Source organism: Cydia amplana, chromosome Z (genome assembly GCF_948474715.1).
Source record: "Cydia amplana chromosome Z, ilCydAmpl1.1, whole genome shotgun sequence".
Taxonomy (NCBI): domain Eukaryota; kingdom Metazoa; phylum Arthropoda; class Insecta; order Lepidoptera; family Tortricidae; genus Cydia; species Cydia amplana.
This window is the reverse complement of record NC_086096.1, coordinates 37,802,681-37,827,866: the sequence shown is the minus strand read 5'-3', so window position 1 is coordinate 37,827,866 and position 25,186 is coordinate 37,802,681. Positions and strand designations below refer to the sequence as shown.

General features: G+C 37.5%; 1 protein-coding gene across 1 annotated transcript in view; it reads left to right on the top strand.

Moving 5' to 3' along the window:
- The window catches only part of LOC134661535 (innexin inx1), a 68,272-nt gene extending 47,786 nt beyond the window's left edge, over positions 1–20,486 (top strand). Inside the window, exons 3-9 of the mRNA XM_063517665.1 lie at positions 173–280; positions 2,356–2,511; positions 16,742–16,899; positions 18,272–18,466; positions 19,646–19,807; positions 20,162–20,326; positions 20,384–20,486. Coding sequence (XP_063373735.1) covers positions 173–280; positions 2,356–2,511; positions 16,742–16,899; positions 18,272–18,466; positions 19,646–19,807; positions 20,162–20,219 — 837 coding nt within the window. The 3' untranslated portion in view covers positions 20,220–20,326; positions 20,384–20,486. The remainder of the gene's footprint in view (positions 1–172; positions 281–2,355; positions 2,512–16,741; positions 16,900–18,271; positions 18,467–19,645; positions 19,808–20,161; positions 20,327–20,383) is intronic.
- Positions 20,487–25,186: the final 4,700 nt, after the last annotated feature.

Sequence of the window (25,186 nt, the reverse complement as noted above, 5' to 3'; positions counted from 1 at the left end):
GGTGCTGCCAATAATTGAATTTCCTGTCGTCCTATGCTGGCTTATTTAGTGCTTAATGCGTTCGAAAATAGTCCTTAATTCTTTGATCTACGACGAAGACGGTGTGACTGAGAGTCCTTAGATTTTTATGTCCCTTTGTTATCAATTAAAACATAATCTTTATTTTTCGCAGGTCGGCAAAGAAGTGGCACACCCAGGCGTAAGGAACCCGTACGATGGCACGACCGAGAAGAAATATTACACGTACTACCAGTGGGTGTGCTTCGTGCTCTTCTTTCAGGTATGTTCTGTCCCTTTCTAACTATCATGTGCATTTTAACAAATGTTTGTAGAGTTAGACCAAGAAAATTCTGCAACGATTTTATACGTCATAATTTCATAGAAGTTGCACACCAGTGCAAGTGTTATCAAAATCGGCGCAGACTTTTATTCGTCTAACTTTAAGAGGTTGCTAAGTTTTATGAAAAGGAGGATAAATGATTATGACTATGATCACCTCATTACGTATGCATACGTACGACCACTTTGCTACTTAAGATGACTAAGATCTTAACGGTATCCTTACGGACTTCCTCATTTGAGATCACGGAAAGTAACTATTAGCGTGACATCTGACTGGCTACACATATGACGTCATAAACGTGTTCTAGTTTGCTTAGGGTGTAATTAAAGTTCAGGATTTGTCCTGGCTAGCTTTTATATCAAAAAACTAAACTTTAGAAAAGTGACATAGGCGTGTACCTAAAAACTAGACAAGTCAAATCCTGAACTTTAATTACACCCCAAGCAAACTAGAACTTGGCATCCATATAGAAATCAATTCTTTTTCCGGCGAAGTCAACAACGACGAATATTCTTTATTGGCTCTCATTTAACATTTATGTTTTTGATGGGATTGTATAAGAATATTTTCCGTATGGTCAATACCCAAAGAGGAAAATGCGAACTACGGACTTGTATGGAGAAGCAGTTCTCCCTTTTCTTCTTAATATAATAAATCTAATATAATAAGTCTATTTGTTAAAAATAACATAAGCTCATTTTGTAGCTTTGTTTCAACCTCAAGATATAATACCAGACATGGTTTAAACTTACATTATCCGGGAACAACCTCTGCCCTTGTTAATAAAAATATAGTATCTATGTGCACAAAAATTTATAATTATCTCCCTAACGAATTGAAGGAATTGGACTTACCACAATTCAAATCAAAATTATTTAGATGGTGTTTAGAAAAAATGTACTACAGCAATTCGGAACACTTTGCCATTTCGCAATGAAGCAATAATGTAAATATAGATATAATAAGTTCTGTAAATAAGGTTATTTAATTTGTATGTCTGTAATAGGCTGAAAATGGAGACACTGACTATAGAATAAGATCATTTATGTATACCCATTTCTTTACAAATAAATATATTTCATTTCATTTCAATAAAAGACTTAAATCTAGGGTAAATCGTCATGACCATGACCCCATGTCGTAAAACGAGCCACATACCTTGCGCGAAACGTACCAAATATTACAAATACATGAATCACACATAACTGTTCGGATCATTGACTCGACCAACTGACCAGATTATTCTCGACTGTCAAATTAACACTTTGCCGTCTGGTTCGCTGTCACGACTGTTAGAATGTTTACAAAATAGTGTAAGATATACAAATGTAGTGCATAATTATTTGCCATCGAATTTTCACGGAAACGTACGAACGTGTCCTGCTATGTATTTCTTTCAGTCTCGGTACATAAAGTACCGAGGAAATACGATAGAAAACAATTATGCACTACATCTGTAAATGGGTGAACCAACTTTGCTTTACGAGTAGGTAAAACAAGTATTTTAAGTCACCCAGGAGACCTGGTCACTCCTAAAACCTTTGATTTATGGTATTCAAAATACCGACAGAAGGCAAAGATTTTCCATAATGGGTCACCTGTAGAATGTAGTAGCCTTTTTAGGGTTCCGTACCCAAAGGGTAAAAACGGGACCCTATTACTAAGGCTCCGCTGTCCGTCCGTCCGTCTGTCACCAGGCTGTATCTCACGAACCGTGATAGCTAGAAAGTTGAAATTTTCACAGATGATGTATTTCTGTTGCCGCTATAACAACAAATACTAAAAACAGAATAAAATAAAGATTTAAGTACGGCTCCCATACAACAAACGTGATTTTTGACCGAAGTTAAGCAACGTCGGGCGTGGTCAGTAATTGGATGGGTGACCGTTTTTTTGCTTGTTTTGCTTTATTTTTTGTTGATGGTGCGGAACCCTCCGTGCGCGAGTCCGACTCGCACTTGGCCGGTTTTATTGTTTTTAAATGTGTCTGACCCCCGATGGATTGTCCACAGGCCATAATGTGCTACACCCCCAAGTTCCTGTGGGACTTCTTTGAAGGCGGGCTGATGAGGACCATCGTGATGGGGCTAAACGTCGGCGTCTGCAAAAGCAAGGAGAAGGAGAAGAAGAAGGAACTGCTCATCGGGTATCTGCTGCGGTATCAGAGGGTAAGCTTTTACAAGTATTACAGTACATCTGGTGCTACATTACGACATCCTGTGCTCTATAATAAGCACATTACGTAACTACGTCGAAAATTTAAAGGCCGTGTTTTAAAATTCGCCACTCGTTGCGATGTTCCTATTTTACGCGGCTTTAGACTATACCAGCGGTACTGCCGACTGTATTGCTGCCGCAAATGTCAAAAAACTGCTCATCGGGTATCTGCTGCGGTATCAGAGGGTAAGCTTTTACAAGTATGTATTACAGTACATCTGGTGCTCAATTACGACACCCTGTGCTGTGCTATAATAAGCACATTACGTAACTACGTCGGAAATACGCGAACAAGTTAAGCGCATACTATAAAATTTGTATGACCCTATTAAACTCCTGTTTTATACAACATCGGTACCAACCAAGCATCTAGTCACCCGACCGACTAAAGTTTTTTTTTTGTAGAAACGAATAATAATCGTAGGTAGGTACCAGATGTCGATGTCCGATTTAGATAAAATTTAGCATGCCTACGTAACGTTGGAGACAGATATTCTTTTGTACCTACTCGTATTTATTTATTTCAATGTTAAAGAATAGTATTTCTAAGAAACATTGAACTAATAGATGTTGACCTAAATATTCAACAAACAAAACGTTTTCGGGTAAATCTCAAACACGATTGTACCCGTTTTTTGCCACATTCTATTTCATTGATCGCCTAACAATTGGAGTAAGGTATTGCCAGTGACAAGTAAAAAATAAATACATACTAGCAATTATATTAAATAAGAGACGCGGCCCGCGGTCCATATAGATTTTCGTACATTGTCATTACTATTTTTCAGCTTTGTAACACGGTAACGGGATGGAAGGATCGAAATATGTATAAAAAATATATTTAGAATATGAATTGGGCACTGCGTTTTCAGTTTACGAACAAAATGCGACAATTTCCGAGCATGTTTCAGAAAATTCTATTCTATTTTGGAACATCGCTTAGGGCCGATACACACGGACTGCGACCCAACTGTAATTTATATGAGAACTGCGCGCCAACTGCAACGTCGGCGTGCAGTTCCCATACAAGTTGCAGTCGGGTTGCAGTCAGTCTGTACCAGCCCTTAGAGGTGCCCAGTGCTCACAATTAATAAAAATGCTGACTATGCTGAGCACCTAAAGAGGTTTACAGTCTCTATTTACTCGTCCCTGTTATTACCAAACCCGTCAATGCGAATATTTATAAGACGACAATAGCAATTTGAGATTAGAGTTTCGCAACATATTTCGTCATGATTTCACTATAAACGTGCCTCGTTGCGTGGCAGACAAACCCAGTTGTCCATGTTGCAATTCATTGAAAATCCTGGGTTGGCAAAAGTATCTACCGTACCGTAGGATGACTCACGCGGGACCGGGCCGGGGCCGGGCCGGAGCTTCCGGCGCTTCGTTTTCTATGGAAAGAACCACGTAATCACCGATCAGCCGTCATAAAAAATATGTCGGACTGGCCCGACCCGGGACTAGCGTGAACCGTCGATAACTTCGCGCGTTTACCATCACGGTAAAGATCATCATCATCTTCCTCGCGTCGTCCCGGCATTTTGCCACGGCTCATGGGAGCCTGGAGTCCGCTTGTCAACTATCCCAGGAATTGGCGTGGGCACTAGTTTTCCCGGTAAACTCACTCCCGGATCACGGTAAAGATCATTGATTTTGAAAAGAAATTATGTATTGAATGCGATATTTTAAAGCGAAATTGATGTTTGCCGCTTCGCATAACATAAGTCGCGCATTCTGTACACATAGGTACCTGATAGGTACAGTCCGCTCTGCCTTCTAGCAAAAATAAACCTTACTGCAACGAAATAAGATCTATTATATATCCAGTAAACGTCATATTAGCATTCAAACAACATATTTCCCATGCGCAAGTAATTTAGTATTCTAGGCATCCTTGTGATATGAATACTGGGAATCTTACGTTAAACGGACCTAAGCATAATGTACCTAGCAATTAAATGACTTATTATGAACCTTAAGGGCTTTGACATAATGTAGTATATTTATATCGTTAAACCAAGCTAAGTGGGCAGCTATTTGGATAGCGTTTTTGCAAGTTTTTAAACGCCAGAATTTCATAGAAGTTTGAGTTTTTCATAAAAGAAAGATTTAATAGTTTTGATAATAAATTACATGAGCCGTGGCAAAATGCCGGGATAACGCGAGGAACAAGAGAGAGAGTCGTCAACAGTCCTTTTCTCCAGAAACATCCTGCCTCGCACCTGTGGCGTTATTAGCTAGGCGTGGGCGTACGGGGCCTTCGCTCACGGCCTCGCACATAGGGGGCCTTCGCCCACGGCCAAGCACTTAGGGGGGCCTCGCAAAGCCAACCTTAGGAAAACACATTGAAAAGGGCCTCGCAGATGTGGTTTTACGCCACCAAACCTTCAAGAAAATTTCTCTCTTATATCATAAAAAAAACTTGGATAAGCTTAACCACAAAAAACCTCATCGAAGGGCATTCCGACCCGTACTGGACGTGATCAGCGACATGCTTTTTTGGCCCGGTCAATGCCTTCAGCGTCCATTGCTGGTTCTGCACCACTATACCGGTATTCGGCTATGCTGGTCCATCGATGGACAGAGCGGTCAACGACTCTTGCGTAACTCCGTTTAAGGTTGTCGATTGAACCTTACTCCGATGAGAATAAAGTCCAGTTTTAAATTTGACAATCTGAGTTTTAAAGGTAACATTGGTTGATCTATCGTGAACCTTATTGGGAAGAGGAGAAGGTCGATGGTCGGTTAAATGTCCATGGTTGATCGGCTTATGTAATGAGTGCGTGAGATCAGGTTCGTCATAGTACTAACTGTGACAGACTGACAAACAGCCATCGAGGTGATACTGTAATCTTGGCACGAAATATCAAGATGTCGCTAAATCACTTGAGATTCTTGAGAACAACCAAGAATAACTATAGAAATGTACTAGAGGTCGAAAATGACCCTAAAAAAGTCAAACTAAGAGGCATAGCTATTATGGTTAGGTAATATATAAAAATATACAGGGAGGAAAATGGGGACTACGTTTGTTTGTACGGAGAAGGCATCATCCAATTATCGTCTTTATTTGCTTCAGAATCAAGAAGGATACCTTATATGAACTTGTCAAACGTCAGTGTTGGCCGAACGTTAATTGCAATTGACCATTAACCAGTACAAATTGAACCGTAAACCGTGACGGACGGTTACAGTTTACGGTTCAATTTGTACTGGTTTATGGTCAATTGCAATTAACGTTCGGCCAACACTGCCATCAGATATATCGGGGCGGCCAACGTGCTCACAAATATTTGAACACGCCTCAATTGCCAAGGCGCTGGAGTGCGTATTCAGATATTTGTGAGCACCTTTTCCGTCCGATTTATCAGATGGCTGTACTAGTTAAGAAAGCTGTATTTCTTTCCCTATAGTGCACGAGTACCGTTGCGTAACCCGCCTTTCCGGTTTCGAGATTTTATATTTTCTGGTTACCGACGCGACAGTTCACTTACACGACAGACTGACTACAAGTAACCCTTATTGTGAAGATATAAGGTGCACCGATGGTCAGCCACGATTGTTACTGTTAGTACTAGTACATACAGTCGCCATCAAATATATCGGAGCGGCCAAGGTAGCCACGGGTTACACAAAACCTTAACAAATTATATACCTAAACCTTCCTCAATAATCACTTTATTGATAGGCTAGGCCAGGCCTGTGGTCGTGTTTGCCGCTCCCGTATTGGCTTACATAGCCACGAAAAACGTTGTCGCCCTACCTGACACTGTTTCAATAGTCTGCAATAGACTTTAAGGCCAATGATGATGATAGGTGAAAACCGCATGAAACTCCGTTCGGTAGTTTTTGAGTTTATCGCGAACATACATACCTACACACAGAAAGACGCGGCGGCGAACGTTGTTTTATAAAGTGTAGTGATAATACTTAAAATATGAGACTTAACGGAACTTATTAGCATATCGAGGATAGCTAAATAGGATTTCCCAAGATAAAAGGATACTAAACTCAAAATAATGAATCACACGTTTCGAAGAATTAAGTTATGTTAAATGTAGGATGTATACTAGTATAACATAAGGAAACAGTGACTCATGGGTTTTGATAAACGTATATTATTTGAGTTCCGAAGGGAAGGGACTTCATTTACACCAGTGGTTCCTAACCTGGGGGTAAAACTGGTATTTTACAGGGGTAATAAGCTAACCTAATATAACAATACAACAAACGTACACGTTTTATTTTTTATTACCATTGGGAGGAGGGGTAAAATCAGGTTCCCTAGTTAGTCATAGGGGTAACCGGACTGAAAAGGTTAGAAACCACTGATTTAGACGATGCGAGAACTCGCATGCGAGTTTCATTACATTGCGGGTTTTGATCGGTCGGTTGAATTGGATGTAACCAACAGTCCGCAATGTAACTAAAATCGCATGCGAGTTCGCGCGCCGACTAAATCAGCCCTAAGACTCCTGTCCGTTTGTCTGTCACCAAGCTGTATCTCATGAACCGTGCTAGCTAGACATAGTTAAAATTTTCACAGATGATGTATTTCTGTTGGCGCTATAACAACAAATACTAAAAAAAAAATTAAATGGGGCTTCCATACAACAAACGTGGTTTTTTCGCCGTTTTTTGCGTAATGGTACGGAACCCTTCGTGCGCGAGTCCGACTCGCAGGTGGCCGGTTTTTTTTAAGTCCACAAATGACCGTGAAAACAGAGTGCAAATAACAACCCTCCACTGTCTTCCACATATTCCAGTAGCGACTACTTGACTTAATTACTGTCTTCAAGTGTTTTAGAGCAGATGTCATTTCCCTAACGGTAATTTAGAAACCGTTTCACTCTCGAGTAGCTTTTTTTGGTGGGTAAAACTGAATGGGTAGTGAAGTGTGACTATGTTTTTAGGCGTTTTTTGTTTTTTACTCATGATTCTTATGAATGCAATGGTGCTACTAAGTGAATGAATGAAGAGGCGAAATTCCTATACTGCGTTTTTATATTGTAATTGTACTCGTATTTTAATATAACTATATAATATTAAAATGAGAATTCGATTGACCAATGGTCAATACGGGTAAGTATATATACTTACCCGTATTGACCACTGGTCAATCGAATTCTCGATTATTAAATGATAGGGCTGGCGCTATTATCTTTTCGAGCGATGGAAAGATATATCTTTCCATCGCTCGAAAAGATAATAGCGCCATACCTTTGGCCTATACCTACTCGTGTAGATGGCGCTACTCTTTGATATTTATCAAACACATAGCACATATCACTTATCAGTGAGAGAATTAAAGAATGTCAAATGGCGTTCTAAAAGTTTTAATAATGTGTCGAAATATGTCAAAGATGGCAGTACTGTGCGGCTACAAAATTAATTTTGACAATAGAGGCGATTTCAAATTATCTTCGCTCGTACAAGGTACGGTCTACTTTTTCAATATTTCTAATTAAATGTTTTCATTAAGCTAAATGGTATCTCCTTTTTCGGCAGTCGGTTAACGTCAACCAGTAGGTCAACCGTTTAAGGAACGGATATCGCACTGAGTAGGCGATGTCACCGCTAGGCTGGTCTAGAATGACCTAGATCAACGAACCAGACTAACTACTGTAAATGACAAAACTTTGCCTTTTGACATAACTTTGCCCACCGCGTCACAGTTCAGTAAACGCGAAATAACTTAAAAGTAGTTAGGTACAGATTAATTTTCTGAAGAAAGTATCTGTAACTACTTTTAAGTTATTTCGCTTTTACTAAACTGTGACGTGGTGGGCAAAGTTATGTTACGGGCAAAGTTTTATACTATTACGGTACTAGAGCTCCAAAATGACCCCAAGTGGTTTGACGTGTAGAATTTAACATTTATTAAAGACTGAAATCCCATCATGCATTAAACAAAACAGGTTCAAAAACAAGGCCCGAGTTTTTTTATCGTATTTCTGCAATGAATAGAACAGTGCAAAAAACGACAGATGCTATAGTTCAAATTATTTTATAGGTCCAATAATTGACAATTTTAAGTCTTCTGCCTTAGACAATAAAGCTTAAAATGCGTTTCAACGGACATTCTAAAAAGTGAAGTCTGATCTTCACCTGACAGGATATAGTGCAGATGTATCTTAAGAATATACTTGAAAATAAACTGGGAATAAATATTACATCCTAAAGGGTTAAATTAAATGTAAGTTGATTATAACGTACGTACATGTACATGAGTAAATTCATTTAAAAAGTTATACGAGTCAAAAATCGTCAAAAATAGATGACGTAATTTATGAACAGCCCCTAACCGCGAAAATCGAAGTTCGCAAATTGCGGGCATATTTCTCCGTCACTCTAATTACGCCTTCAGTGGAGTAAAAGAGAAAATCCCCGCAATTTGCGAATTTCGGATTTCGCGGTAGCCCCTCTGTTGACGACTGTCTCATTTAACATTTACTTCACTCATTGGTGTCAATTTCAAGTGCCATAGAAATCGAAACTAACTGTAAGAAGGTTTAGCAAAAAACGAGCGGAAAATATACCAAAAACATTTCATGAGAACATTGAATTTTTGGAAATTCTCTTTGACACGTTGCTGTATTTCCTCTGGTCTGGTTTAACTACGAGTACCTTACAAAATTGCCAAAAGCACAATTTTCACAATAATAATTTATAGTATGAATTCCGTCATATTAAGTAGATATTTCATTGAGGTCTCAGGATATCTTCGCTAAAGTTTGAGGTTTTTGGAACATCAAAGTCGCGAATTATGTACATTAACTTGCACAACCGGTATTACTACTACTTTACATCGTAATTAAAGCTTTATTTTATCTATACAAAGCAAAACCAACTCAACGCAATAATAATAAGGTTCATTTAAGTTTGAACTTATCTTGAGAGCCTCAAGCTTTTTCTGCCAAAAATTGTAGGGTTTACTCGCGTTCATTGCAATTTCAACTTAAAGCATATGCGAATAAATTTCAATTTGAAATGCGTAAGAAAGGTTTTTGCTAGTATTTTTTACTAGTCTGCTATTTAATCTATAAATCTATAAGGTCGATAGCCTTAGTTTTTACTTACTTTAAGTATAATTTTTTTCTAAGTCAATCAGCCGAAGTTATCATCATACACAATACAACTAAGTTACATATTATGTAGTTTGACTTTAGGCAAAGTGAACTGGTTCCTTTGATTACTTTACTTTGGTTTAAACTACTGATACTACGAGGGGTGTTCAAAATATTCTCGGTATGAGAATGAAAACAAACAAGTACGAAAAGTTTGATATTTTTATTTTTCAATATACTCCCCCCCTATGTTCATACAATTAAAAGATCGATCAATTATTTTTTTTAATCCTGCATAAAAATATTTTTTATCTTTGGTGTAAAAATGCTCCTCCACTGCCGCCTTCAATGCTTCATCATCGGAAAATTTATTTCCACGCAGATCCTTTTTAAGATTGGGGAACAAAAAGAAGTCGCTGGGGCTAAGTCCGGACTATACGGTGGGTGAGTAATAGTTTCAAACCCACATTAAACAATAGCTGCCTTGGCAATATGAGCAGTATGGACGGGGGCGTTGTCATGCAGAAGCATAACACCTTTGGTTAACTTTCCTCGCCTCTTTTCTTTGATTGCATCCTTTAATTGACGTAGAATGTTAGCGTAGTACTGTCCTGTGATATTTACACCTTTTTCTTTATAATCGATCAGTAATACTCCTTCACAATCCCAAAATATCGTGGCCATGACCTTGCCAGCTGAAGGGATGACCTTGAACTTCTTGGGATGAGCTGAACCCTTAATGTGCCACTGCATGGACTCTTGTTTACTCTCTGGGTCATAATGATGAACCCAGGTTTCATCTCCAGTAACTATTCTTTGCAGCACCTCATCAGGATTTTCACCGCACAGGTCAATAAAATCGGAACAACAAGCTACACGCATGTCTTTTTGAAGCCGAGTCAGCATTCGCGGAACCCATCTTGCACTTACTTTTGACATATTAAGATGGTCATGGATAATATCATGTACGGTACCAATAGAGAGATTGGTTACTTGTGCTATAGATTTTACCTTCACTCGACCATCTTCCAATATAAGTTTTTCCACTTTATCAATATTTTCTTGTGAAGTAGCTACTACAGGCCGGCCAGGTCTAGGGTCGTCTTCAACACTCTCCCTTCCACGTTTAAACTCACTTGACCACTTTTGAATGGTAGATAAAGAAGGAGCAGACTCACGGTAAACACAATCCATTTCCTCTTTTATGGTTTTTTGATTTTTACCCTGTTTTGTCAAGAATTTTATCACGCATCGATGTTCTAATTTAGTTAACATTGTCAATTCCCACATGATGTTCATGTTTGTTCAGCAATTGCAGAAAAACAAAAGAACATCTCAGTTCGAATTATACTTTTTTTTAATGTCAATGAATAAACCTTAGCGGCCAGTAACGAAAAAATTTTTAGAAGAGGTTGTAAGATATCAATACCGAGAATATTTTGAACGCCCCTCGTATATTATGTTAAAAACATTGCTAACAATTGTCCTTACAAAGAGTTAAATCAAAGAAAAGTCCCAAGAAAGTTTCTTGTAGTTGTTTGAAGAAACGCTTCTGACATTTCTGGCAGTACACGATTTCCGTACATAGTTAACACATTCATTGCCACCCAGCCAAACAAGACATCCGCGCCTCAAAAATGTGTAGTAAAGGTGTAGTACGTAGTACCACGATCCCGACTATCGGGTCGTCCGGCCTGGGAACGAAATCATAAAATACCCGATAGGCGGGTTTTCGGCACTGAATGTGTTAAGGGCCATAATATGATGTCTAATTTACGATCAAAAAGCTCATGATTCTGAGTAGAAATAACACAAAAAGACCAAAGTCTAAAGTAAGTGTATTGTATACACCTTTCTTTTTTTTTATAAAAAGGCCCGGGTAACAAAAGTTTCATTTTTAACCGACTTTGAAAGTGAACGAATTAATTTGACGAAAAAACTGTAGGCGAAACTAAAGCTTTCCAAACGTTTCGCTTGTCTCTTCCAAACTCTTTATACCTTTATGCTACGTAATCGATATTGCAATCCTACGTCTTATGGCTTGTAATAAAATACCAAAGCAACAAGAGCCTTATGCTTATGTCTGTCTGTCCATTGTGCATGTAACAGTTAACCGTTATACCGAGTTAACCCGATAACTTGATCGCCGCGGGTGGTCACAACAGTTACACTTACATGCACCCTGAAATAGAAATACTAAGAAAAGTTAAATAAACTATACGTCTATCTGTGCCTAGCACACAATAAATAATAGTACTAGGTACAGAAGATTCACTCTCCAACAAAACGCGTCTATTACGACAGATATGACCGCTGTGGCGCAAGCGCGAGCAGGCGTCTGTTCCGTGGCGGCGCGCGGCAACTATAACTACTATGGCTAGACACCAAAATTGGTGTGGGCCGCATGTACTTGTACTTTGCTGCTATTTAAGTGTCAAATAATAATGTCGTAATATTTCATTGCTATTGCTTTTACAAGTGGCCAAGGAAGGCAGAAACGTCAATACCCTTAGCAAAGCCCTTAGTGTGTTTTTGTCGAAAATTATTTTCATTGACAACTTATATCCGTTCGCCGGATTTCATTGATAATTTGGTTGTTGTAAGTGGCACTTGAAAATTAGGTAGCTGTATTTTTTTCACCTCAGCAGCTCGAACAAGGGTACTTTGCTACTTAAAAACAGTGAGCAAAATCGCATTTTGCTCACTGAGTGAGACAAAATGAGCAAAATGCGATTTTGCTCACTCAGTGAGCAAAATGCGATTTTGCTCACTGTTTTTAAGTAACAAAGTACCCTTGTTCAAGCTGCTGAGGTGAAAATTTAATTGTTGGTATATCTTAAGAAAACATGAGTGAATAGAGGTAAGTGATGAAGAAGGAATACATTTTTCGGGTTCTCTAATATGTTCTCACTGCTGAGGTGAAAAATGTTGTGTACTACACGAGATCAAAGTTATTTACATCTCGTGCGCTTTTGAGTCCCTTACTATGCTCAAGATTCTAAATTAGATTATATTATAGAATCTTTCGCTTGCACGGGACTCAAAATAAGCACTCGAAGAAATATCAAACTTTGATCTCTTGTTGTACAAATAACTATTTCAACGCTATTTCTTACAAGCACCACTTTTTGCTTTCATATTCGTTCACTTTGTATCAAAATCAAAGTTTGCTGTACAATTTGACGGAAAAGGTTTAGAAAATGTTCTAAATCATAGCGTCAGAAATTTTGATGTTACTTATCTGGATCTAGCGACCCGCCCCGGCCTCGCACGGGTTAACAAATTATACATAAACCTTCATCACTCTAATATCTATTTAAAAAACCGCATCAAAATCCGTTGCGTAGTTCTAAGCATACAGACAGACAGACAGACAGGAAAGCGACTTTGTTTTATAATATGTAGTGATAGTGATACGTAGTGTTGAAGTACATGCGGGTCTTTAATTTGCTATCATTTAAAGTTCACATGTAGCCATGTGCAACTTGCAGGTCATTCTCAAAATTTCCGAAAGTTTCTGGAAACTTCTTTCCTGTTCTGATTAGGGATTATTACTCAATGTTCTTAAAACATATTATCTGTCCCTTCCTTAGTATGCCTGTTCGCGTTACTGGTTATCACTTTTGGCAAGAATTATAGTATTGTATATATGTATTATATGATTTATATGTATGTGTTGTGTATATATATGTAGGTATAAATAATTTTAGTAGTATGTATGTTTATGTATTGTATTATTGTTGTAGAATTAAAATTTAAAGGTATTCTTTCTAGTTTAAATTTAGTTTTTTTGCACCTCCTAATTATATCATTTTTCAGTTCTCCACTACCTAAAGGTTGTCTGGAAGAGATCGCTCTTTAGCGATAAGACCGTCTGTTGTTTACCTCTGTCTTCATGTATTATTTGTGTTTCCATGTACATTTATTCTGAGGTTGTGCAATAATAGTTATTTGTACAACAAGAGATCAAAGTTTGATATTTCTTCGAGTGCTTATTTTGAGTCCCGTGCAAGCGAAAGATTCTATACTAGATTCACGAGCGTAGCGAGTGAATCTAATTTAGAATCTTGAGCGTAGTAAGGGACTCAAAAGCGCACGAGATGTAAATAACTTTGATCTCGTGTAGTTCACAAAACTTTTCACCTCAGCAGTGAGAACATATTAGAGAACCCGAAAAATGTATTCCTCCTTCATCACTTACCTCTATTCACTCATGTTTTGTTAAGATATACCAACAATTAAGTTTTCACATCAGCGGCTCGAACAAGGGTACTTTGCTACTTAAAAACAGTGAGCAAAATCGCATTTTGCTCACTGAGTGAGCAAAACCGCATTTTGCTCATTTTGTCTCACTCAGTGAGCAAAATGCGATTTTGCTCACTGTTTTTAAGTAGCAAAGTACCCTTGTTCGAGCTGCTGAGGTGAAAAGAGGATTTGTATTTGTATTTGTTCTTTCCTGTTCAGATTAGGGATTATTACTCAATGTTCTCAACTGTTGACGACTGTTACATATAACATTTAGGTACGTCGCTCATTGGCGTCTATCTCAAGTGTCATAGAAATCAAAACTAACTGTAAGAAGGTTTGGCAATAAACGCGCAGAGAAAAATACCGAGATCATTTCATAGGAACTTTGCAATTTTTGAAAATTCTTTTTGACACATTGTTATTCCCATCCCGTACGTAGTAAATGTTGACAATTTACAAATTATCTGCGACCTATCAGGCAACCATCAGTACCATCACAAAATTATGGTGCCCACACTTCTCACACTTCCGATAAAAAATACCAGGTGTACAAATATATAGTTAACCAACTATTTAAATACCTTATCTCTATTGCCATAGGACTGAGAACCGATCAGGGTTATTGTTACATATAGCATCTGCCGTTTCCCCTCATCTCGTAATAGGGTCGGACCCCTGCTGACTCCTGTTGACTGAATGTGGACCTTATGTGGTTGCAATTAGGTTTGCATATCTTGTTCCTATAACCAGGGTGTCTAGCCAAGATGACAATCGCACAGCAACATACGCCACGAAAAGTTAAAATTTATCGGGAAGACGAATATAGTTGGTCAAACCAAATTTTCAGTAAATAGGAACAAAAAAAAACCATACTCATCCTTTTCTTTTGGGTGCTAGTACTAGTGTAAGACAAAGATAGTATGATTGTCTGTGTTTGAAATGAGACAGTCCTTTAACAAACTAAATGTATTACGAAAAGTAAAGTGACTACTTTAATACTTTAATACATTATTTTATTTTATTAGTAGGTACATATGGGGGTCAAGGATTAACCCGCATACATCTCACTTCGCGTTTTACCTTGTACCGGTATACGAAAAAACAAGAAATTAGAGAGGGACAGAAGAAATGACCCTCGCGCGGGTTTTTACCTTTTATCTCAATTAGGTACTCTGAAAATATACTTCTTTTTAAAATGTTGCTCGTCAGGTCCCTCGGCTGTATCTCTAGTGTCCCAAGATTTTTATTTCCATTCCGTTACCATTTTCATATACTTTGTATGACGGTAACGGAATGGAAGGATCGAAAAGTGTATAAAAATTTCTGCTAATAGAATGGAAAGAGCTCGTGATTCTGGGTAGGAATGACATAAACATTTCCAAATTTGAAAAAAAAGTGTATTGTACAAATTCAAATAAAATTGACCAGTTGCTGAATAAGATCATTATTATAGATTCCCACGATATTGTTTTTTATGTCGCATTTCTATAGATAATGTTTTCGATATACCGCTTTTTACCACAATAATAAACTATTGTCTAACTTTTTACGATCATTAAATATGTAATTCACGACAAAGTTTTACACAGTAGATGATGACATTCTACACAATCTATTAGTTTCACTCTTAAATACTCTTTAATAATATATGTATTTAATTTTCTTTTTTTATAATATATATGTATATTTATTTATCAAACTAACAACAAGTAATATAAACAGCAAACAATAAAATTAGGCCTTACAGTAAAACACTAAAATTAAAAATAAACTATAAACTCTTTGAATTGAAAGTCCATAAAACTACGTACGTCCATTAGTTACCAACTTCTAATTAAAAAACTATATGCATTCATACCTCTATCTTCAGCGATCAATTGAACTGATAAGTGCGGTATGCAGTCAATTAGGTACCAACAAGTGGCCATTGACCCCTGATCTGTCGTGAATAGCCGTTTATGATCAATGCATGCATGAGGCCCATTTACAATGAGATAGCCATTTTGGAATTTAGATATGACAATCGCACAGTGGAATTTAAAGTAGGGCTTGCTATAGTTATACCATGAGACTCTGTTCTCCAAAGTACTAAATAATACCTCTCTCGTCGAATGATGGTGATTATTATATGCCAGTTCCTTCAAGTCACCTTTGAGGGGAAAATAATTGATGAACAAAAATGAAAATGATTGAATGATCGATTGAATTTATACTTAACCGTATTTTTATTAGGTACTTAAATGTTAGATTTCTAAATAAATTAATGTGGTAAATGAACTTTCATACCTACAACATATTTATGAACGTTATTATTAATGAACGCCCCCTATTCGGAGGGGTATTCGACAAGCGGCGTTTGACGTATCGTGTTGAACTCCCGTTGAATCGGAACAATCCTGTGTCAAAATTTGACATTAGCAATCCACAGTTAGATGACAACCAAACCATTATAAACCTTAAAGTAATAAAAGAAAGTCGATTTTTGATGAATTATTGGCTGTACCAAATGATATTATCCGCAATTCCTCATGAACATGCTATTCGATCAACTGTTGAATTTAAGTGGACGCGAAATCTGACAGTTGTACATCTCGAATAGGTTCCGGAGGGGGCGATTTTTTTTGTTAACAATATCGCAAATTGTGAAAGCGTGTTAAAAAGGCCGGGTACCGATCTTCACTGGGCCTAAAAATCCGAAGTTCCCCAGTGAGGCGAGCTATCATGCGAGGTCAAAGCCGTGCTTCAGGATAAGCTCAGCTTGGCATGGCTGAGCCTGGCGCAGCGAGGCTAAAGGCTAAGCTGAAGAAGAGAGAGAAGCCTGGAGTATAATCAATCCCTATAACACCCTCACATTCTCTTCCAGGAGCACAAGATGTACGCCCTCCGCTACTTCGGCTGCGAGCTGCTCTGCCTCATCAACATCCTGGTGCAGATGTGGCTGATGGACAGCTTCCTGGGGGGAGAGTTCTACAACTACGGCACCAAGGTTCTGGGCTACAGCGACGTGCCGCAAGAGTTGAGGTAACATGGTGGTCACATTTTTTGTAGGTATTAATAGGTAGGATGCCGAAGACCGGGCAAAGTGGAGAAGACAGTAGGAAAGCGGTCCCTGGCGCTAGGCCGGAACGCTAGGTTGAAGAAGATTAACAGTTGCGGATTTGCCCTAAGGCACAGTGGCCCAGCCCAGGGCCTCAGCATAGAGCGGAAAGACATTAGGAGCGGCAGCAAGGCGGGAGTCTATATGATGCGTGTTGAGAAAGGGGCGGCTAGTAGTTACTACGAGGCCTGGGGCCTAGGCTGCCCTCCTAAGGTAAAAGGCCGTATTTTCATATAGTGTTCTTTGAAAATACGGCCTTTTACCTTAGGAGGGCAGTAGGGCGGCCAACACTGCAAATTTGCCAATGGGTTTAACCAATTAAAGTACCAATTGTCACCTAAGACACTATTGAAGTACAATCACGCTCCGCGATTGTTATGACAGGGTCCTAGCTAAAATGGTTGTTCAATACTTTCGCTATAGTGTCCAATTTCGCTAGAACCATAAATGGCTCAACATTCTTTGCAAATAAATACTTACGTCGTTACCGTCGTTATGACCGTGTCAATATATTATACTTCGACTCTTCAGGACAAAAAATCTGTGTATTTATTTGTTATGTTATTTTATTGGTATATTTTCATATGTTATTATAATTATAGATTTCATATGTTATTACATAGTTATTATAAATATGTTTGCATAGCGATTTAAATATTAAGGTTAAGTTTTTGCATTGCGAATTAAGTATGCTGCTAGCTTACGAATTTATTTTCGATATTGATCTCATACACTATTAATCTTATACCTTTAAACGAGCAATTCTTGTATTATTTATATGTATTTATATTTCGGGGATCTCGAAAACGGCACTAACGATTTCGATGAAATTTGCTATATGGGGTTTTCGGGGTCAAAAAATCGATCTAGCTTAGCCTTATCTCTGGGAAAACGCGCATTTTCGAGTTTTTATATGTTTTCCGAGCTTTACTCGGTCTCCCAGATATTTGTATTTTAACACATTTTGTCGTACGTACTACGTAAATCATTGACTATGGCGATTTTATGGATAACTGACGTTAAGATATCGTCGCCATTATATTACTTAATTAATAATTTTATATAACAGTTGCTCAAAATCTTCTATCCTGCTACTCCGTCTAAAAGCTTACTTTGAGCACATTTGAACAGACCAAAGTGAGAGTGTCATTATAAACGTCATATTTTTTGTAAAATACTTCGACCGCCCAACCCCATTCCGGAATTACGGTATTGGAAGCCAATATCGAATTTCAATATCGGTATTGAAAATCATTCTATATTGTATGCCCTCAATGATATCATTTAAAATTCCAGATTCGACCCAATGATCTACATATTCCCGCGCGTCACAAAATGCACTTTCCACAAATATGGTGCGTCGGGCAGCATACAAACGCACGACAGCCTGTGCGTTCTGCCTCTGAACATGGTGAACGAAAAGACTTACGTGTTCCTGTGGTTCTGGTACGTCGCGCTCGCGACCCTGCTGTCCATGCTGCTTGTGTACAGGTAAACTATACACATAGCCATAGAATAAGTTACTTTAGACTGTAAGTTGTATATCTACAGACACACGACAAATGTGTGACTGAACATGGTGAACGAGAAGACCGTGTTCCTGTGGTTCTGGTACGTCGCGCTCGCGACCCTGCTGTCCATGCTGCTTGTGTACAGGTAAACTATACACATAGCCATAGAATAAGTTACTTTAGACTGTAAGTTGTATATCTACAGACACACGACAAATGTGTGACTGAACATGGTGAACGAGAAGACTTGCGTGTTCCTGTGGTTCTGGTACGTCGCGCTCGCGACCCTGCTGTCCATGCTGCTTGTGTACAGGTAAACTATACACATCGCCATAGAATAAGTTACTTTAGACTGTAAGTTGTATATCTATAGACACACGACAAATGTGTGACTGAACATGGTGAACGAGAAGACTTACGTGTTCCTGTGGTTCTGGTACGTCGCGCTCGCGACCCTGCTGTCCATGCTGCTTGTGTACAGGTAAACTATACACATCGCCATAGAATAAGTTACTTTAGACTGTAAGTTGTATATCTACAGACACACGACAAATGTGTGACTGAACATGGTGAACGAGAAGACTTACGTGTTCCTGTGGTTCTGGTACGTCGCGCTCGCGACCCTGCTGTCCATGCTGCTTGTGTACAGGTAAACTATTACATAGACATAGAATAAGTTACTTTAGACTGTAAGTTGTATATCTACAGACACACGACAAATGTGTGACTGAACATGGTGAACGAGAAGACTTGCGTGTTCCTGTGGTTCTGGTACGTCGCGCTCGCGACCCCGCTGTCCATGCTGCTTGTGTACAAGTAAACTATACACATAGCCATAGAATAAGTTACTTTAGACTGTTAGTCATATATCTACAGACACGACAAATGTGTAACTGAACATGTTGAACGAGAAGACTTGCGTGTTCCTGTGGTTTAGTCATACATCTACAGACAGTACAGACACACGACAATCACTTTCTGAAGAAAGTGTATCTGTCACTACTTTTAAGTTATTTCGCTTTTACTGAACTGTGACGCGGTGGGCAAAGTTTTATACTTTTACTGTAAGTATTATGGGTGTTATGATTTATGATTTTGTTAACAATGAGTTTCAATGAATCCATCTAAATTAAACAAATTCTTATGTTATCTTCCGCAGACTGATAATACTGTTCGTACCATCCATCCGGCCGCGACTCTTGCACGCTCGCTCTCGCTCGATAGCAATGGAAACAGCGGCCTCAGTCAGTAGACGCTGCGACGTCGGGGATTGGTGGCTGCTCTATATGCTGGCGAGGAACATGGACCCGATCATATACAGGTAAGGGTTCTGTATAACTGCTAGGTACGTCTTGTATAACTGCAAGGTACGCCCTGTATAACTGCAAGGTTCAACTGCATGGAAAACTTTGTATAATTGCGCGGTACACCATGTATCTGAGAGGTACAACCTGTATAACTACAAGAAAGACCTTGTATAACAGTTATGCAAGATCTTGCTCGTGTGTGCCTTCGTAGTTACTACGAGGTACACTTATGACATGTTTGAAGTGTAATGGAAACGTTGTAGACGTATTAAACCAGTAATAAACCTACACATGTTATTTATATATTAAGTGAACATTTAGTGTCGCTCTACGACCGATCGTGAGTCAAAATATTCTTTCATTTCCAGGGAATTCATAGCGGAGTTCTCAAAACGGCTCGATGAGAAGCCCTCCTCGCGTGCGTGACAACCAGCCACCCCCTCCGTCTCCTTCGTCGGCGTGTGACGCGCCCGTGCGCGCTCCGAGTCGAGGGTACACCTTGTATAACTTAGAGGTACATCCTAAATAAAAAGGTACCTGCACCTTGTAAAACTGCAAGGTTCATTGGGTACATTTTGTATATCGCGAAGGTTCACCCTCTATTACATGTTTGAAGTTCAATACACCTTGTATAATTGCAAGGTACGAAGTATAGAGATTTTTCAAAGTCCAAAGTACACCTTTAAAATCTAGGTTGCTATAACAGATTTTTAGTTCAAAATAAACCATGAAAAATTTCGCTAAAGTTTTTGGTACAAACAGCAACACTCTTAACTGTCCATCGGTGGACCTTATGCCTTTTGTAATAAGGTTTACGAACTGTCAGTTAACAGTATGGGCGATGGTACCTATTTTCTTGATAGGGTACAAACTGTATAACTTCTCCAGTCTGAGCTACACCCTGTTTAACTTCTAGTTCGGAAATTTGAAACCATAGTTTGTTTTGCCGCGTTTATTTTTAAGTAACCAGGACTTTGAAAACTAAGTAATACTCTTAATTATAAGGTTAGTTTTCTAAATGGGGTGACAAGTAAATTGGCCTTTTCCAAAACAAATACTTTTTATACTGACAGACATGCTTTAGGTACCTGTGTAAAAAAATTGAACGTTTTAACCCTAATTATTAACTTGTGGCTTAAATCTTCTTTAAGTATTGGACATAAATTTAAATAACCAGGAATCTTAAATTTGTATGCATGTTTGTAGGCAAGTTATTGTTCAACCTTGTGTTTATCAGAAATACAAAACCTGTATTGTAAAAAACAGGTATTTTTTTGCAATAAGGGGTACATTGGACTTTGGATAGCATTATATCGTTCGAATTTTTGGTGCAATTTATATTAACGGGCAAAACGCCTGCTGCAATTAGCAGCTTTTTAGACATTTTTAAAGTATACAAGCTCAATTTTATTCCGAGATTTTTCAAGTAGTTTCGTTAAGGTTTTATTAATGAACAATTTCTTGAAGTTTTAGACTGAATAAGTCTATGGCTTTTTACGCGACTCAGGCTTATTTCTAGGTACATACAGCCTAGAATGGCCAAGGATTTATTCGAGACATCAGAATGATAGGTGTGTCGAATAAACCCGTAGCACACAAATGGGACAATGGGCACAATTGTATTGTTTTTATAAAAGTGGCCGAAACAGTAATCTTTTTATTACTATTTGACATTTCGCCTTCATATTTAATGCGAAATATATGTTTTATTCCTTGACTTTTATACATTTTTGGTCACTTTGAAATGCCATTTAAATTTAAATTGGTTGTACTGTTTAAACAAAATGTATGGGTGTGTGTCACAGCTGAATGGGGTTCAAAGGACTGAAAAGTTCAATATTCCTATAATTTTATAAACACGATATAATCTATTAATATATACGTTTAGTGTTGCCGGAAGTGTACAAAATTCATTCAAATTTAGGTATGTAGGTTGTTTTTATAATCGATTAGTGTAATGTTGACATGATTTATAATTAAGGTGAGTTACACTGAAGAGAATTATGATTGGTTCAAAAACTTATGAGTATTTTACAATTTTCTACTAATTGAGCATCAGAGCGTACTCTACGTTCATTTTGACAGTAACATTCCTGTATTTTAAGTATTTTTATAGACAGTTTAAGTAGAGTAAAATACCTAGTTATTGACTAAAAAGGCGAAGAGTATTCATTTGTTATAAATTATTTAGTTCGGTTGTGATGTGAGAAATTATATAACTTTAGTTGTACAACTAATAACACAAGGAAACCTTTTTAATCTAAATAACTCATTGATATAGAATAAAGAACTGGATACCCAATCAGCCGCAAAAAATGGCCCCACAAAAGTAACGTTGAAACAGATCACGCGTTACTTTTTCGTTTAGTCTTGTTTGAAACGCTCAAATGTGAAGTTGTCAACAATTACGAAATGTGCCGTTAAAATATGTAAAAATAACAATGATAAAACAAGGAAAAAGGATGGAATGTATTTCTTTCGGTTAGTTCTTTGGATAGCATTACATAATTTATGTAATCTGGTGGTAATTTTATGGTTTTGAATAAATTAATTTGTTAGTACCAAAGAAGGGATGTCAAGGAACAAAAATCTAATGAGTCGATGTGAGGTCAATATTTATTTTTATTTTTATATGGAATTCGTAAGGAATAATATTATGTTTAAATTCAAGATTTCCAAGAAAACCTATGCGACGTGCAAAGTGGACTGCTATTTAATTATAGCAAGAGATAGGGGTGATGCAGTTTTAAACAAAGCAAAACGGCACTTGTGTGATCGGCCCATTTCCCTGTTTCCGACAACCAATAAGGGCTTATATCGACTAACTGTATATGCTAAACCTGTCTGAACACAGTGACAACCACAGGATTTTTTTGGGTTATTTCCACCAACTCGCTTTGGTGGTAACTAGTGGGAATTATTTTTCCCAGTAGTTACCAGTGGTAAAAGGTGGGAAAAAAAATCCTAGTAGTTACCACTGATATCAACTTGGTGGTAACTAGTGGGAACAACCCGATTTTTTTTATAAAGTATGGACTTTATAAAAAAAATCCAATCAGTACCTAAATGTCCCCGTGCACCCGTGCGATGAGTAAATGTAGATCTAAAAAATACACAGTTATTTTATTTAATAAGTTGAATTTATTTCAAGGAAATTAGTCGTATACTTACTTATTAAAAATTTAATTTGTTTGAATTTGAACCACGAATTTATTTTATTTAAACTCCCGATTAAATTAAATTTGTTTTATTTATTACTTCAATTGGTTTTTCTGTACAGTAATACCTATTCAAGTGTACCAAAGTGACTCCATTCGTTCATTATTCTCGTTTGACGTTGCTTGACGTAAATACGTTACGTTTAGTGCCATCGGACTAATTTTTTTAACAGTGTTGGTACTTATGTATGCAAATTTGACACTTAATGGTTACGACATTAAGCTCTTTTCTGTACGAAACATTTATCTTGACTCAAAATTTACGTAAGCGTTTTTATCATCAATGCAAATGGTGCGAAACGTCATTGGGATCCACATTTCTTGACGTTTTTGTTCTGCTTTGTGTGTCTATTTCTTTTATATTAAGTCAGTGAAATAACTACAATAATGCTATACTATGCATCCTCATGTACCTAATAATGTGTTAACAACATAATAATTTAATTTTTATTTTGAATATTTTGTATTTATTGTTTGACATGTAAATGAAATGTACATTTACGAATAAATCATCTGTAATCTGAATCATTCATATACGCTGGTAATGTGATATATTTTACTACCAAAACAGTATGAGTAGGAAAAATTACTGTCAAGTTCTAGTTCCTCGTTCATTGACTACATAGTCCTCTTCAGTTTAGCTCGATTGGTTAAGGTATTGTAAGCTGGGGGCCGCTCACTGCCGTATATTCGTGATCCCTGCTTACCGTGCTACTTTAAGCGCAGGTCTGTAAAAAGTTCATTCCAATTTAAGAACTGTTTCTAAATCTAATATTCTGTCTAACCCTTTTTACTTTCCCTCTACTTATAAAATGATGCTGTTTAGCAAAAATGTGTCAACCCACATTAATTTTGCAATAAAATGTCAACTTTAAGCGTCAATTTTTTGAGTTGGCATTTTATTGCTTATTATTTTATTAAAATATTGATGTTTTCTATACGTTGCTCCACTCTATTTATTTTAATATTTTCCCATTAAGTATCTATTGTATCCAGTCTGAATAGTTCTCAGATTGTAATGAACGAATAACCGTTCTGAATTCGGAACATAAAGCCTAATATTTAGCTTATACTCGACATTTTATCACTAATTCGGTTGCCATAAGATCGAGTTTTGAATGATACCGCGTGGGTAAATAATATTTAGGGTAATATGGATTTTTCTACCAATCTTTGTATTGAGATCGTGACAATAAATGTGATTACGGTATTTCATAGTGTGATAAAAATGTCAAGATTAAAATAAGCAGATCAATTCAATTGTTATAATAATGAAATGTTGTTAATGGACAGTATCGGCATGCTAGGTTTCGAGTAAATTATTATTTTGTATGATGATAATAAAATTGTATAATATAATGAATAATTGTTATACCTATGACATTCTTAACTATTTTATCACACTACAAAATATCAAACACTACGGACTGAAGCATTGATCATAAATTAAGCATAGATCTGACTGAGATCTGTACAAGACATCATCAAATCATCATTATTTTACAAATCTAATTAAAACATTTAACTAGAAGCCCTTATTGGGTGTCATAAGAATCTCGAATAACCTTTAGATATTGTGTTCATTGAAGTGGCCTATAATGTAAACAAATATACACTACTTGGCATGTATTTTAGAAGTAAACAACATTGAGACTCGAATAAAAAAATTAAACTACTCAAACAAGTCTTTGTTTACATTGACCACTGCTATTGAATACACGAAGTAAAACAAGCTTTTTCAGCAAATATCACATTATAATTTGATTAATAATTAAAATACTCTCTCATCAACATTTATTCATTAACACAGACAATCCAACCTCTAGACATAGCATAGTCGCGCTACCCCCTCTGCCACACATACGGTAGCGTTACTCCATCTTCGAGTCAATCCCGTGCCGTGATTGGTCCGTGTCTTTGAACGGACCAATCACGGCACGGGATTCGCTCACCTCGTCCCCCCGCACCCCCGTATTTTTGGCAGCATCGGTTTCATGAAAGAATTGGCCTAAGCTCAGTCTAGAGGTTGGATTGTCAGTGTTCATTAAATAAAAGAAAGGGGTACACTTTATTTAATACTGTTATATAAACTGTACCCTTTATTATTGAAATTCATCAATCAGAACCAAACTCACCAGGTTGACGCATAACTATATAATTGTGATATATCCATTT